The sequence below is a fragment of the Microchirus variegatus genome (assembly GCF_963457635.1).
Source record: "Microchirus variegatus genome assembly, chromosome: 5".
Lineage (NCBI taxonomy): Eukaryota > Metazoa > Chordata > Actinopteri > Pleuronectiformes > Soleidae > Microchirus > Microchirus variegatus.
In genome coordinates, this window is record NC_139806.1 from 6,104,980 (window position 1) to 6,122,872 (window position 17,893).

General features: G+C 34.5%; 1 protein-coding gene across 1 annotated transcript; it reads left to right on the forward strand.

Annotated features, from left to right (window-relative positions):
• Positions 1–255: 255 nt before the first annotated feature.
• LOC310926724 (tripartite motif-containing protein 16-like) lies at positions 256–17,670 on the forward strand (the record flags this gene model as incomplete). The annotated part of the gene is made up of 7 exons (XM_083888911.1): positions 256–1,800; positions 3,876–3,914; positions 4,995–5,033; positions 7,348–7,386; positions 11,038–11,076; positions 13,994–14,032; positions 17,644–17,670. The coding sequence occupies 7 exons, from the start codon at positions 256–258 to the stop codon at positions 17,668–17,670; spliced, it is 1,767 nt and encodes a 588-aa protein (XP_083745037.1).
• Positions 17,671–17,893: the final 223 nt, after the last annotated feature.

The following is a 17,893-nucleotide window of genomic DNA, read 5'->3' on the forward strand; positions in this document are numbered from 1 at the left end:
CTTTGAAAGTGCCTTCATCCTAAAATTCCAGTTGTATCTCCTGTGTCTTTGATCTGAGGGGAATTTGGTAATCCTGAAGGCTTTGCTCCTTTGACGTGAAAACAGTAATTTCCCAGTTACTCAACTCTACAACTACTGTTGTTTTCAAGGTCCCTTTCCACACTGAAAGAAATGAGCCAAAGACTGCCATTAAACACCAATACCAACCAACCTACCAACCTACAAGTCTGCAAAGGAGAGAGAGAAGAAACCATGATGGTTGCAAATTGCTATAAAACACCAAAGACAACAGGCAATGAGACATTCCAGGAGCCTGGACACTTAGCTAAGAGAAAGAGGGGACGACCTAAGGGAAGTCGGAAGGTTCAGAAAGGAGTTCAGAGGGAGGAGGAAGCAAAAACGTGCTCGATCTGTCAGGATCGACTGAGCGATCCAGTGGCTGTTCCTTGCGGACACATCTATTGTATGAACTGTATCAAAACCCAGTGGGACCGACAGGACGAGGGCACGACCTACAGCTGCCCTCAGTGTCGACAGACCTTCACGCCGGACCTCGTGAAAAACATTGTGGTAACCGTTTTGGAGGAGGAGAAGCCGAAGAAGACCAGACTCCAAGGTCCTCCTGCCGATCACTGCTATGCTGAGTCTGTAGATGAGGTCCATGGCGTCGGGAAGAGGAGGAGATCGAAAGCTACAAAGTGCTGTTCGTTCTGTTCGCCCTCTCACTGCGAAAAACCTCATCCCTCTCGCCATGGATCGCCACCGTTTAAAAAGCACCAGCTTGCGGATCCACCCGAGAAGCTCCCGGAGAACGTCTGCCCTCGTCACAACGAGGCGATGGTGATGTTCTGCCGCACGGATCAGCAGCTCATCTGTCGTCTCTGCTGCGACGATCAACACAGAGGCCACGACGCGGTCTCGGCTGCAGCGGAAAGGACGCGGAGGCAGCGGGAGCTCGAGTGGAGTCGGCAAGAAATCCAGCGGAGGCTCCGGGATAGAGAGAGGGACGTGAAGGTGCTCGAACAAAAGGTCGTGACTGTGAAGCTGGAGGACGGCGGTGCGTTCAGATCTCATCAGATCACACGACCTCAGCGTTCCAATCAATTTTTGGTCGACAACTTGTCACCGCCAGCTTTCAGTCAATCCACTCACTCCGGCACCAACATGCAGCCTCTAAGGCTCACAGACGACATGACAGTCGTGTCAGAAATGGGTCATCAACAACAGAACTTTGGAACATGGGCGAACATCTCAAAGACTCCAGTGGAAGCGTCTCTGCCGCAACCAGAGCCCAAGACCAGAGCCGAGTTCTTACGATACGCAAAGGACATTACAGTCGATCCAAACACGGTACAAAGACGTCTGTTGTTATCTGAGGGAAATAAAAAAGTGACAATAACGGCGGAAGAACAGTCTTATCCCCGTCACCCAGACAGATTCGTGGATGAGTGGCAGGTGCTGAGCAAAGAGGGTCTGACTGGACGTTGTTACTGGGAGGTGGAGTGGAGAGGAGGCGGCGGCGTTGGTGTGGCGGTCGCGTACGAGAACATCAGCAGAACAGGACGCTCGGGAGAATGTGGATTCGGATACAATGACCAGTCTTGGGTGTTGGATTGTTACCCAAACTGTTGTAATTTTCTTCACAACAGAGTCAGCGCTGAGGGCTCAGGTGGCGCGTCCTCCAGAGTGGGCGTGTACCTGGATCACAGTGCGGGGACGCTGTCCTTCTTCAGCGTCTCCGTCTCCATGACTCTCCTCCACAGAGTCCAGACCAAGTTCACTCAGCCTCTCCGTGCCGGAGTCGGGCTTTTATATTTTGGATCCACAGCCGAGTTCTGCAAACTAAAATAGATTCGAGTTGTTAAAAGAGCAGCGATTGCATTCTGTGGCTGTTTCTTTCACTTATTTTTGGTCTCATTCATTTCACTGCTCGTGATTTTGTCCCAAATAAAAACCTCACAAAAACACAAACTTGTAGAATTGTTGCTTTCTCTACTACACGAACCTCAACAGACCAGACCTTCGTTTATCACAGATATTAAATGTTTCCTGACTTTGTGATTTAAAATGACATCATTTGTGTCGCTTGTGACCATTTTGGATGATATACTATACCATGATGTTTTTGACCAATTTTTTTACCATTTTTGGACAACATACTATTCTATGATGTTTTTGACCAATTTTGACAATTTTTGGAAGACATAATATACTATGTCGTTTTTGACCATTTTTGGATGACATACTATACTATGATGTTTTTGACCAATTTTTCACCATTTCTGGACGACATGATATACTATGTCGTTTCTGACCATTTTTGGATGATATACTATACAATGTTTTTGACCAATTTTTACGATTTTTGGACGACATACTATACCATGACATGTTTGATCATTTTTGGACAATATACTATACCATGACGTTTTTGACAATTTTGACCAATTTTGGACGACATACTATACCATGTAGTTTTTGACCATTTATGGACGACATACTATACTATGATGTTTTTGAACAATTTTGACCATCTTTGGACAACATAATATACTATGTCGTTTGTGACCATTTTTGGATGATATACTATACCATGATGTTTTTGACCAATTTTGACTATTTTTGGACAACATACGAAAGTATGTCGAAGTTTCGAATCCTACCTTGACAGTAACTTGGATGTTTTAAGACATACTAAACTATGGCTTTTTGTGAAATATTGGACGACGGATGACGTTTTTGACCAATTTTGATCATTTTTGGACGACATAGTGTGGTATGACGTACTACATAGTATAGAATGACATTTTTGTCAAGTTTTGGACCAAATTTTCTTTTTCAAAAAATGGTCACATTGTGGACGACATAGTGCAGTATGACATACTACATAGTATAGTATGACGTTTTTGTCAAGTTTTGGACTAATAAAATGATTTTCAAATTTTTTTTCAGATTTTTGACGACATAGTATATAGTATGTCGTTTTTGTCAAATTTTGGACCAATTTTTTTTTTCAAAAAATTGTCATATTGTGGACAGCATAGTGTAGTATGACGTACTACATAGTATAGAATGACATTTTTGTCAAGTTTTGGACAAAAAAAATGTGTTTCAAAAAAATTGTCAGATTTTGGACGACATAGTATAGTATGTCGTTTTTGTCAAATTTTGGACCAAATTTTCTTTTTCAAAAAATGGTCACATTGTGGACGACATAGTGCAGTATGACATACTACATAGTATAGTATGACGTTTTTGTCAAGTTTTGGACTAATAAAATGATTTTCAAAAAAAATTTCAGATTTTTGACGACATAGTATAGTATGTCGTTTTTGTCAAGTTTTGGACTAAAAAAATGTTTTTCAAAAAAATGGTCAGATTTTGGACGACAGCATAGTATGTCGTTTTTGTCAAATTTTGGACCAATTTTTTTTTTCCAAAAATGGTCACATTGTGGACGACATAGTGTAGTATGACGTACTAAATAGTATAGTATGACGTTTTTGTCAAGTTTAGGACTAAAAAAATGTGTTTCAAAAAAATTGTCAGATTTTGGACGACAGTATAGTATGTCGTTTTTTTGTCAAATTTTGGACCAATTTGTTTTTTTCAAAAAATGGTCACATTGTGGACGACATAGTGTAGTATGACGTACTACATAGTATAGTATGACGTTTTTTGTCAAGTTTAGGACTAAAAAATTGTGTTTCAAAAAAATTGTCCGATTTTGGACGACATAGTATAGTATGTTGTTTTTGTCAAATATTCGACTGAATAAATGTTACTAAAAATCTCTTCTACTGAACTGCAACTTTAGCTCAGATGGTAGAGCACCCGACCTTCCCTATGTAATGAAAATTTTGTCCCCTCTGCAGGTGGCGCTGGTTCGTATCCCGCGTCGAGCGGCTGATCCGGTATGTCATTATCCCCCTCTCTTCCTCCCATTAACGGAGTTGTAGAAATTTAGACATAGTATAGTATGTCGTTTTTGTCAAATTTTGGACCAAATTTTTTTTTTCAAAAAATGTTCATATTGTGGACAGCATAGTGTAGTATGACGTACTACATAGTATAGAATGACATTTTTGTCAAGTTTTGGACCAAAAAAATGTGTTTCAAAAAAATTGTCCGATTTTGGACGACATAGTATAGTATGTCGTTTTTGTCAAATTTTGGACCAAATTTTTTTTCAAATATGGTCACATTGTGGACGACATAGTGTAGTATGACGTACTACATAGTATAGTATGACGTTTTTGTCAAGTTTTGGACCAATTTTTTTTTTCCAAAAATGGTCACATTGTGGACGACATAGTGTAGTATGACGTACTACATAGTATAGTATGACGTTTTTGTCAAGTTTTGGACCAAAAAAAGGTTTTTCAATAAAATGGTCAGATTTTGGACGACATAGTGTAGTATGACGTACTATATAGTATAGTACGACGTTTTTGTCAAGTTTAGGACTAAAAAAATGTGTTTCCAAAAAATGGTCAGATTTTGGACGACATAGTATAGTATGTCGTTTTTGTCAAATTTTGGACCAATTTTTTTTTTCCAAAAATGGTCACATTGTGGACGACATAGTGTAGTATGACGTACTACATAGTATAGTATGACGTTTTTGTCAAGTTTTGGACCAAAAAAATGTTTTTCAAAGAAATGGTCAGATTTTGGACGACATAGTATAGTATGTCGTTTTTGTCAAATTTTGGACCAAATTTTATTTTCAAAAAATGGTCACATTGTGGACGACATAGTGTAGTATGACGTACTACATAGTATAGTATGACGTTTTTGTCAAGTTTTGGACCAAAAAAAGGTTTTTCAAAAAAATGGTCAGATTTTGGACGACATAGCATAGTATGTTGTTTTTGTCAAATATTCGACAGAATAAATGTTACTAAAAATCTCTTTTACTGAACTGCACCTTTAGCTCAGATGGTAGAGCACCTGACCTTCCCTATGTGTTGAACCATTTGTCCCCTCTGCAGGTGGCCCTGGTTCGAATCCCGCGTCGAGCGGCTGATCCGGTATGTCATTAACCCCCTCTCTTCCTCCCATTAACGGAGATGTAGAAATTTAGACATAGTATAGTATGTCGTTTTTGTCAAATTTTGGACCAATTTTTTCTTTCAAAAAATGGGCACATTGTGGACAGCATAGTGTAGTATGACGTACTACATAGTATAGAATGACATTTTTGTCAAGTTTTGGACCAAAAAAATGTGTTTCAAAAAAATTGTCCGATTTTGGACGACATAGTATAGTATAGTATGTCGTTTTTGTCAAATTTTGGACCAATTTTTTTTTCCCAAAAATGGTCACATTGTGGACGACATAGTGTAGTATGACGTACTACAAAGTATAGTATGACGTTTTTGTCAAGTTTTGGACCAAAAAAATGTTTTTCAAAGAAATGGTCAGATTTTGGACGACATAGTATAGTATGTTGTTTTTGTCAAATTTTGGACCAATTTTTTTTTTCCAAAAATGGTCACATTGTGGACGACATAGTGTAGTATGACGTACAACATAGTAAAGTATGACGTTCTTTTCAAGTTTAGGACCAAAAAAATGTGTTTCAAAAAAATGGTCAGATTTTGGACGACATAGTATAGTATGTTGTTTTTGTCAAATTTTGGACCAATTTTTTTTTTCCAAAAATGGTCACATTGTGGACGACATAGTGTAGTATGACATACAACATAGTATAGTATGACGTTTTTGTCAAGTTTAGGACTAAAAAAACGTGTTTCAAAAAAATGGTCAGATTTTGGACGACATCGTATAGTATGTCGTTTTTGTCAAATTTTGGACCAATTTTCTTTTTCCAAAAATGGTCACATTGTGGACGACATAGTGTAGTATGACGTACTACATAGTATAGTATGACGTTTTTGTCAAGTTTTGGACCAAAAAAATGTTTTTCAAAAAAATGGTCAGATTTTGGACGACATAGTATAGATTGTCGTTTTTGTCAAATTTTGGACCAATTTTTTTTTCCAAAAATGGTCACATTGTGGACAACATAGTGTAGTATGACGTACTACATAGTATAGTATGACGTTTTTGTCAAGTTTTGGACCAATTTTTTTTTTCCAAAAATGGTCACATTGTGGACGACATAGTGTAGTATGACGTACTACATAGTATAGTATGACGTTTTTGTCAAGTTTTGGACCAATTTTCTTTTTCCAAAAATGGTCACATTGTGGACGACATAGTGTAGTATGACGTACTACATAGTATAGTATGACGTTTTTGTCAAGTTTTGGACCAAAAAAATGTTTTTCAAAAAAATGGTCAGATTTTGTACGACATAGTATAGATTGTCGTTTTTGTCAAATTTTGGACCAATTTTTTTTTTTCAAAAAATGTTCATATTGTGGACAGCATAGTGTAGTATGACGTACTACATAGTATAGAATGACATTTTTGTCAAGTTTTGGACCAAAAAAATGTGTTTCAAAAAAATTGTCCGATTTTGGACGACATAGTATAGTATGTCGTTTTTGTCAAATTTTGGACCAAATTTTTTTTCAAATATGGTCACATTGTGGACGACATAGTGTAGTATGACGTACTACATAGTATAGTATGACGTTTTTGTCAAGTTTTGGACCAATTTTTTTTTTCCAAAAATGGTCACATTGTGGACGACATAGTGTAGTATGACGTACTACATAGTATAGTATGACGTTTTTGTCAAGTTTTGGACCAAAAAAAGGTTTTTCAATAAAATGGTCAGATTTTGGACGACATAGTGTAGTATGACGTACTATATAGTATAGTACGACGTTTTTGTCAAGTTTAGGACTAAAAAAATGTGTTTCCAAAAAATGGTCAGATTTTGGACGACATAGTATAGTATGTCGTTTTTGTCAAATTTTGGACCAATTTTTTTTTTCCAAAAATGGTCACATTGTGGACGACATAGTGTAGTATGACGTACTACATAGTATAGTATGACGTTTTTGTCAAGTTTTGGACCAAAAAAATGTTTTTCAAAGAAATGGTCAGATTTTGGACGACATAGTATAGTATGTCGTTTTTGTCAAATTTTGGACCAAATTTTATTTTCAAAAAATGGTCACATTGTGGACGACATAGTGTAGTATGACGTACTACATAGTATAGTATGACGTTTTTGTCAAGTTTTGGACCAAAAAAAGGTTTTTCAAAAAAATGGTCAGATTTTGGACGACATAGCATAGTATGTTGTTTTTGTCAAATATTCGACAGAATAAATGTTACTAAAAATCTCTTTTACTGAACTGCACCTTTAGCTCAGATGGTAGAGCACCTGACCTTCCCTATGTGTTGAACCATTTGTCCCCTCTGCAGGTGGCCCTGGTTCGAATCCCGCGTCGAGCGGCTGATCCGGTATGTCATTAACCCCCTCTCTTCCTCCCATTAACGGAGATGTAGAAATTTAGACATAGTATAGTATGTCGTTTTTGTCAAATTTTGGACCAATTTTTTCTTTCAAAAAATGGGCACATTGTGGACAGCATAGTGTAGTATGACGTACTACATAGTATAGAATGACATTTTTGTCAAGTTTTGGACCAAAAAAATGTGTTTCAAAAAAATTGTCCGATTTTGGACGACATAGTATAGTATAGTATGTCGTTTTTGTCAAATTTTGGACCAATTTTTTTTTCCCAAAAATGGTCACATTGTGGACGACATAGTGTAGTATGACGTACTACAAAGTATAGTATGACGTTTTTGTCAAGTTTTGGACCAAAAAAATGTTTTTCAAAGAAATGGTCAGATTTTGGACGACATAGTATAGTATGTTGTTTTTGTCAAATTTTGGACCAATTTTTTTTTTCCAAAAATGGTCACATTGTGGACGACATAGTGTAGTATGACGTACAACATAGTAAAGTATGACGTTCTTTTCAAGTTTAGGACCAAAAAAATGTGTTTCAAAAAAATGGTCAGATTTTGGACGACATAGTATAGTATGTTGTTTTTGTCAAATTTTGGACCAATTTTTTTTTTCCAAAAATGGTCACATTGTGGACGACATAGTGTAGTATGACATACAACATAGTATAGTATGACGTTTTTGTCAAGTTTAGGACTAAAAAAACGTGTTTCAAAAAAATGGTCAGATTTTGGACGACATCGTATAGTATGTCGTTTTTGTCAAATTTTGGACCAATTTTCTTTTTCCAAAAATGGTCACATTGTGGACGACATAGTGTAGTATGACGTACTACATAGTATAGTATGACGTTTTTGTCAAGTTTTGGACCAAAAAAATGTTTTTCAAAAAAATGGTCAGATTTTGGACGACATAGTATAGATTGTCGTTTTTGTCAAATTTTGGACCAATTTTTTTTTCCAAAAATGGTCACATTGTGGACAACATAGTGTAGTATGACGTACTACATAGTATAGTATGACGTTTTTGTCAAGTTTTGGACCAATTTTTTTTTTCCAAAAATGGTCACATTGTGGACGACATAGTGTAGTATGACGTACTACATAGTATAGTATGACGTTTTTGTCAAGTTTTGGACCAATTTTCTTTTTCCAAAAATGGTCACATTGTGGACGACATAGTGTAGTATGACGTACTACATAGTATAGTATGACGTTTTTGTCAAGTTTTGGACCAAAAAAATGTTTTTCAAAAAAATGGTCAGATTTTGTACGACATAGTATAGATTGTCGTTTTTGTCAAATTTTGGACCAATTTTTTTTTCCAAAAATGGTCACATTGTGGACAACATAGTGTAGTATGACGTACTACATAGTATAGTATGACGTTTTTGTCAAGTTTTGGACCAATTTTTTTTTTCCAAAAATGGTCACATTGTGGACGACATAGTGTAGTATGACGTACTAAATAGTATAGTATGACGTTTTTGTCAAGTTTTGGACCAAAAAAATGTGTTTCAAAAAAATTGTCAGATTTTGGACGACATAGTATAGTATGTCGTTTTTGTCAAATTTTGGACCAATTTTTTTTTTTCAAAAAATGGTCACATTGTGGACAGCATAGTGTAGTATGACGTACTACATAGTATAGTATGACGTTTTTGTCAAGTTTTGGACCAAAAAAAGGTTTTTCAAAAAAATGGTCAGATTTTGGACGACATAGTGTAGTATGACGTACTATATAGTATAGTACGACGTTTTTGTCAAGTTTAGGACTAAAAAAATGTGTTTCAAAAAAATTGTCAGATTTTGGACGACATAGTATAGTATGTCGTTTTTGTCAAATTTTGGACCAATTTTTTTTTTCCAAAAATGGTCACATTGTGGACGACATAGTGTAGTATGACGTACTACATAGTATAGTATGACGTTTTTGTCAAGTTTTGGACCAAAAAAATGTTTTTCAAAGAAATGGTCAGATTTTGGACAACATAGTATAGTATGTCATTTTTGTCAAATTTTGGACCTTTTTTTTTTTTTCCAAAAATGGTCACATTGTGGACAACATAGTGTAGTATGACGTACTACATAGTAAAGTATGACGTTTTTGTCAAGTTTAGGACTAAAAAAATGTGTTTCAAAAAAATGGTCAGATTTTGGACGACATAGTATAGTATGTCGTTTTTGTCAAATTTTGGACCAATTCTTTTTTTTCAAAAAATGGTCACATTGTGGACGACATAGTGTAGTATGATGTACTACATAGTATAGTATGACGTTTTTGTCAAGTTTTGGACCAAAAAAATGTGTTTCAAATTTTTTTTCAGATTTTGGACGACATAGTATATAGTATGTCGTTTTTGTCAAATTTTGGACCAAATTTTATTTTCAAAAAATGGTCACATTGTGGACGACATAGTGTAGTATGACGTACTACATAGTATAGTATGACGTTTTTGTCAAGTTTTGGACCAAAAAAAGGTTTTTCAATAAAATGGTCAGATTTTGGACGACATAGTGTAGTATGACGTACTATATAGTATAGTACGACGTTTTTGTCAAGTTTAGGACTAAAAAAATGTGTTTCCAAAAAATGGTCAGATTTTGGACGACATAGTATAGTATGTCGTTTTTGTCAAATTTTGGACCAATTTTTTTTTTCCAAAAATGGTCACATTGTGGACGACATAGTGTAGTATGACGTACTACATAGTATAGTATGACGTTTTTGTCAAGTTTTGGACCAAAAAAATGTTTTTCAAAGAAATGGTCAGATTTTGGACGACATAGTATAGTATGTCGTTTTTGTCAAATTTTGGACCAAATTTTATTTTCAAAAAATGGTCACATTGTGGACGTCATAGTGTAGTATGACGTACTACATAGTATAGTATGACGTTTTTGTCAAGTTTTGGACCAATTTTTTTTTTCCAAAAATGGTCACATTGTGGACGACATAGTGTAGTATGACGTACTACATAGTATAGTATGACGTTTTTGTCAAGTTTTGGACCAAAAAAAGGTTTTTCAATAAAATGGTCAGATTTTGGACGACATAGTGTAGTATGACGTACTATATAGTATAGTACGACGTTTTTGTCAAGTTTAGGACTAAAAAAATGTGTTTCCAAAAAATGGTCAGATTTTGGACGACATAGTATAGTATGTCGTTTTTGTCAAATTTTGGACCAATTTTTTTTTTCCAAAAATGGTCACATTGTGGACGACATAGTGTAGTATGACGTACTACATAGTATAGTATGACGTTTTTGTCAAGTTTTGGACCAAAAAAATGTTTTTCAAAGAAATGGTCAGATTTTGGACGACATAGTATAGTATGTCGTTTTTGTCAAATTTTGGACCAAATTTTATTTTCAAAAAATGGTCACATTGTGGACGACATAGTGTAGTATGACGTACTACATAGTATAGTATGACGTTTTTGTCAAGTTTTGGACCAAAAAAAGGTTTTTCAAAAAAATGGTCAGATTTTGGACGACATAGCATAGTATGTTGTTTTTGTCAAATATTCGACAGAATAAATGTTACTAAAAATCTCTTTTACTGAACTGCACCTTTAGCTCAGATGGTAGAGCACCTGACCTTCCCTATGTGTTGAACCATTTGTCCCCTCTGCAGGTGGCCCTGGTTCGAATCCCGCGTCGAGCGGCTGATCCGGTATGTCATTAACCCCCTCTCTTCCTCCCATTAACGGAGATGTAGAAATTTAGACATAGTATAGTATGTCGTTTTTGTCAAATTTTGGACCAATTTTTTCTTTCAAAAAATGGGCACATTGTGGACAGCATAGTGTAGTATGACGTACTACATAGTATAGAATGACATTTTTGTCAAGTTTTGGACCAAAAAAATGTGTTTCAAAAAAATTGTCCGATTTTGGACGACATAGTATAGTATAGTATGTCGTTTTTGTCAAATTTTGGACCAATTTTTTTTTCCCAAAAATGGTCACATTGTGGACGACATAGTGTAGTATGACGTACTACAAAGTATAGTATGACGTTTTTGTCAAGTTTTGGACCAAAAAAATGTTTTTCAAAGAAATGGTCAGATTTTGGACGACATAGTATAGTATGTTGTTTTTGTCAAATTTTGGACCAATTTTTTTTTTCCAAAAATGGTCACATTGTGGACGACATAGTGTAGTATGACGTACAACATAGTATAGTATGACGTTTTTGTCAAGTTTAGGACTAAAAAAATGTGTTTCAAAAAAATGGTCAGATTTTGGACGACATAGTATAGTATGTCGTTTTTGTCAAATTTTGGACCAATTTTTTTTTCCAAAAATGGTCACATTGTGGACGACATAGTGTAGTATGACGTACTACATAGTAAAGTATGACGTTCTTTTCAAGTTTAGGACCAAAAAAATGTGTTTCAAAAAAATGGTCAGATTTTGGACGACATAGTATAGTATGTTGTTTTTGTCAAATTTTGGACCAATTTTTTTTTTCCAAAAATGGTCACATTGTGGACGACATAGTGTAGTATGACGTACAACATAGTATAGTATGACGTTTTTGTCAAGTTTAGGACTAAAAAAATGTGTTTCAAAAAAATGGTCAGATTTTGGACGACATAGTATAGTATGTCGTTTTTGTCAAATTTTGGACCAATTTTCTTTTTCCAAAAATGGTCACATTGTGGACGACATAGTGTAGTATGACGTACTACATAGTATAGTATGACGTTTTTGTCAAGTTTTGGACCAAAAAAATGTTTTTCAAAAAAATGGTCAGATTTTGTACGACATAGTATAGATTGTCGTTTTTGTCAAATTTTGGACCAATTTTTTTTTCCAAAAATGGTCACATTGTGGACAACATAGTGTAGTATGACGTACTACATAGTATAGTATGACGTTTTTGTCAAGTTTTGGACCAATTTTTTTTTTCCAAAAATGGTCACATTGTGGACGACATAGTGTAGTATGACGTACTAAATAGTATAGTATGACGTTTTTGTCAAGTTTTGGACCAAAAAAATGTGTTTCAAAAAAATTGTCAGATTTTGGACGACATAGTATAGTATGTCGTTTTTGTCAAATTTTGGACCAATTTTTTTTTTTCAAAAAATGGTCACATTGTGGACAGCATAGTGTAGTATGACGTACTACATAGTATAGTATGACGTTTTTGTCAAGTTTTGGACCAAAAAAAGGTTTTTCAAAAAAATGGTCAGATTTTGGACGACATAGTGTAGTATGACGTACTATATAGTATAGTACGACGTTTTTGTCAAGTTTAGGACTAAAAAAATGTGTTTCAAAAAAATTGTCAGATTTTGGACGACATAGTATAGTATGTCGTTTTTGTCAAATTTTGGACCAATTTTTTTTTTCCAAAAATGGTCACATTGTGGACGACATAGTGTAGTATGACGTACTACATAGTATAGTATGACGTTTTTGTCAAGTTTTGGACCAAAAAAATGTTTTTCAAAGAAATGGTCAGATTTTGGACAACATAGTATAGTATGTCATTTTTGTCAAATTTTGGACCTTTTTTTTTTTTCCAAAAATGGTCACATTGTGGACAACATAGTGTAGTATGACGTACTACATAGTAAAGTATGACGTTTTTGTCAAGTTTAGGACTAAAAAAATGTGTTTCAAAAAAATGGTCAGATTTTGGACGACATAGTATAGTATGTCGTTTTTGTCAAATTTTGGACCAATTCTTTTTTTTCAAAAAATGGTCACATTGTGGACGACATAGTGTAGTATGACGTACTACATAGTATAGTATGACGTTTTTGTCAAGTTTTGGACCAAAAAAATGTGTTTCAAATTTTTTTTCAGATTTTGGACGACATAGTATATAGTATGTCGTTTTTGTCAAATTTTGGACCAAATTTTATTTTCAAAAAATGGTCACATTGTGGACGACATAGTGTAGTATGACGTACTACATAGTATAGTATGACGTTTTTGTCAAGTTTTGGACCAAAAAAAGGTTTTTCAATAAAATGGTCAGATTTTGGACGACATAGTGTAGTATGACGTACTATATAGTATAGTACGACGTTTTTGTCAAGTTTAGGACTAAAAAAATGTGTTTCCAAAAAATGGTCAGATTTTGGACGACATAGTATAGTATGTCGTTTTTGTCAAATTTTGGACCAATTTTTTTTTTCCAAAAATGGTCACATTGTGGGTCACATAGTGTAGTATGACGTACTACATAGTATAGTATGACTTTTTTGTCAAGTTTTGGACCAAAAAAATGTTTTTCAAAGAAATGGTCAGATTTTGGACGACATAGTATAGTATGTCGTTTTTGTCAAATTTTGGACCAAATTTTATTTTCAAAAAATGGTCACATTGTGGACGACATAGTGTAGTATGACGTACTACATAGTATAGTATGACGTTTTTGTCAAGTTTTGGACCAAAAAAAGGTTTTTCAAAAAAATGGTCAGATTTTGGACGACATAGCATAGTATGTTGTTTTTGTCAAATATTCGACAGAATAAATGTTACTAAAAATCTCTTTTACTGAACTGCACCTTTAGCTCAGATGGTAGAGCACCTGACCTTCCCTATGTGTTGAACCATTTGTCCCCTCTGCAGGTGGCCCTGGTTCGAATCCCGCGTCGAGCGGCTGATCCGGTATGTCATTAACCCCCTCTCTTCCTCCCATTAACGGAGATGTAGAAATTTAGACATAGTATAGTATGTCGTTTTTGTCAAATTTTGGACCAATTTTTTCTTTCAAAAAATGGGCACATTGTGGACAGCATAGTGTAGTATGACGTACTACATAGTATAGAATGACATTTTTGTCAAGTTTTGGACCAAAAAAATGTGTTTCAAAAAAATTGTCCGATTTTGGACGACATAGTATAGTATAGTATGTCGTTTTTGTCAAATTTTGGACCAATTTTTTTTTCCCAAAAATGGTCACATTGTGGACGACATAGTGTAGTATGACGTACTACAAAGTATAGTATGACGTTCTTGTCAAGTTTTGGACCAAAAAAATGTTTTTCAAAGAAATGGTCAGATTTTGGACGACATAGTATAGTATGTTGTTTTTGTCAAATTTTGGACCAATTTTTTTTTTCCAAAAATGGTCACATTGTGGACGACATAGTGTAGTATGACGTACAACATAGTATAGTATGACGTTTTTGTCAAGTTTAGGACTAAAAAAATGTGTTTCAAAAAAATGGTCAGATTTTGGACGACATAGTATAGTATGTCGTTTTTGTCAAATTTTGGACCAATTTTTTTTTTCCAAAAATGGTCACATTGTGGACGACATAGTGTAGTATGACGTACTACATAGTAAAGTATGACGTTCTTTTCAAGTTTAGGACCAAAAAAATGTGTTTCAAAAAAATGGTCAGATTTTGGACGACATAGTATAGTATGTTGTTTTTGTCAAATTTTGGACCAATTTTTTTTTTCCAAAAATGGTCACATTGTGGACGACATAGTGTAGTATGACGTACAACATAGTATAGTATGACGTTTTTGTCAAGTTTAGGACTAAAAAAATGTGTTTCAAAAAAATGGTCAGATTTTGGACGACATAGTATAGTATGTCGTTTTTGTCAAATTTTGGACCAATTTTCTTTTTCCAAAAATGGTCACATTGTGGACGACATAGTGTAGTATGACGTACTAAATAGTATAGTATGACGTTTTTGTCAAGTTTTGGACCAAAAAAATGTGTTTCAAAAAAATTGTCAGATTTTGGACGACATAGTATAGTATGTCGTTTTTGTCAAATTTTGGACCAATTTTTTTTTTTCAAAAAATGGTCACATTGTGGACAGCATAGTGTAGTATGACGTACTACATAGTATAGTATGACGTTTTTGTCAAGTTTTGGACCAAAAAAAGGTTTTTCAAAAAAATGGTCAGATTTTGGACGACATAGTGTAGTATGACGTACTATATAGTATAGTACGACGTTTTTGTCAAGTTTAGGACTAAAAAAATGTGTTTCAAAAAAATTGTCAGATTTTGGACGACATAGTATAGTATGTCGTTTTTGTCAAATTTTGGACCAATTTTTTTTTTCCAAAAATGGTCACATTGTGGACGACATAGTGTAGTATGACGTACTACATAGTATAGTATGACGTTTTTGTCAAGTTTTGGACCAAAAAAATGTTTTTCAAAGAAATGGTCAGATTTTGGACAACATAGTATAGTATGTCATTTTTGTCAAATTTTGGACCTTTTTTTTTTTTCCAAAAATGGTCACATTGTGGACAACATAGTGTAGTATGACGTACTACATAGTAAAGTATGACGTTTTTGTCAAGTTTAGGACTAAAAAAATGTGTTTCAAAAAAATGGTCAGATTTTGGACGACATAGTATAGTATGTCGTTTTTGTCAAATTTTGGACCAATTCTTTTTTTTCAAAAAATTGTCACATTGTGGACGACATAGTGTAGTATGACGTACTACATAGTATAGTATGACGTTTTTGTCAAGTTTTGGACCAAAAAAATGTGTTTCAAATTTTTTTTCAGATTTTGGACGACATAGTATATAGTATGTCGTTTTTGTCAAATTTTGGACCAAATTTTATTTTCAAAAAATGGTCACATTGTGGACGACATAGTGTAGTATGACGTACTACATAGTATAGTATGACGTTTTTGTCAAGTTTTGGACCAAAAAAAGGTTTTTCAAAAAAATGGTCAGATTTTGGACGACATAGTATAGATTGTCGTTTTTGTCAAATTTTGGACCAATTTTTTTTTCCAAAAATGGTCACATTGTGGACAACATAGTGTAGTATGACGTACTACATAGTATAGTATGACGTTTTTGTCAAGTTTTGGACCAATTTTTTTTTTCCAAAAATGGTCACATTGTGGACGACATAGTGTAGTATGACGTACTACATAGTATAGTATGACGTTTTTGTCAAGTTTTGGACCAAAAAAATGTGTTTCAAAAAAATTGTCAGATTTTGGACGACATAGTATAGTATGTCGTTTTTGTCAAATTTTGGACCAATTTTTCATTTTCAAAAAATGGTCACATTGTGGACAGCATAGTGTAGTATGACGTACTACATAGTATAGTATGACGTTTTTGTCAAGTTTTGGACCAAAAAAAGGTTTTTCAAAAAAATGGTCAGATTTTGGACGACATAGTGTCGTATGACGTACTATATAGTATAGTACGACGTTTTTGTCAAGTTTAGGACTAAAAAAATGTGTTTCAAAAAAATGGTCCGATTTTGGACGACATAGTATATAGTATGTCGTTTTTGTCAAATTTTGGACCAATTTTTTTTTTCCAAAAATGGTCACATTGTGGACGACATAGTATAGTATGACGTACTACATAGTATAGTATGACGTTTTTGTCAAGTTTTGGACCAAAAAAATGTGTTTCAAAGAAATGGTCAGATTTTGGACGACATAGTATAGTATGTCGTTTTTGTCAAATTTTGGACCAATTTTCTTTTTCCAAAAATGGTCACATTGTGGACGACATAGTGTAGTATGACGTACTACATAGTATAGTATGACGTTTTTGTCAAGTTTTGGACCAAAAAAATGTTTTTCAAAGAAATGGTCAGATTTTGGACGACATAGTATAGTATGTTGTTTTTGTCAAATTTTGGACCAATTTTTTTTTTCCAAAAATGGTCACATTGTGGACGACATAGTGTAGTATGACGTACAACATAGTATAGTATGACGTTTTTGTCAAGTTTAGGACTAAAAAAATGTGTTTCAAAAAAATGGTCAGATTTTGGACGACATAGTATAGTATGTCGTTTTTGTCATATTTTGGACCAATTTTCTTTTTCCAAAAATGGTCACATTGTGGACGACATAGTGTAGTATGACGTACTACATAGTATAGTATGACGTTTTTGTCAAGTTTTGGACCAAAAAAATGTTTTTCAAAAAAATGGTCAGATTTTGGACGACATAGTATAGATTGTCGTTTTTGTCAAATTTTGGACCAATTTTTTTTTCCAAAAATGGTCACATTGTGGACGACATAGTGTAGTGTGACGTACTACATAGTATAGTATGACGTTTTTGTCAAGTTTTGGACCAAAAAAATGTTTTTCAAAGAAATGGTCAGATTTCTACGACATAGTATAGTATGTCGTTTTTGTCAAATATTCGACTGAATAAATTTTACTACAAATCTCTGCTACTGAACTGCACCTTTAGCTCAGATGGTAGAGCACCTGACCTTCCCTATGTGTTGAACCTTTTGTCCCCTCTGCAGGTGGCCCTGGTTCGAATCCCACGTTGAGCGGCTGATCCGGTATGTCATTATCCCCCTCTCTTCCTCCCATTAACGGAGATGTAGAAATTTAGACATAGTATAGTATGTCGTTTTTGTCAAATTTTGGACCAAATTTTTTTTTTCAAAAAATGGTCACATTGTGGACAACATAGTGTAGTATGACGTACTACATAGTATAGTATGACGTTTTTGTCAAATTTTGGACCAATTGGATGACATCCTCAGGCTG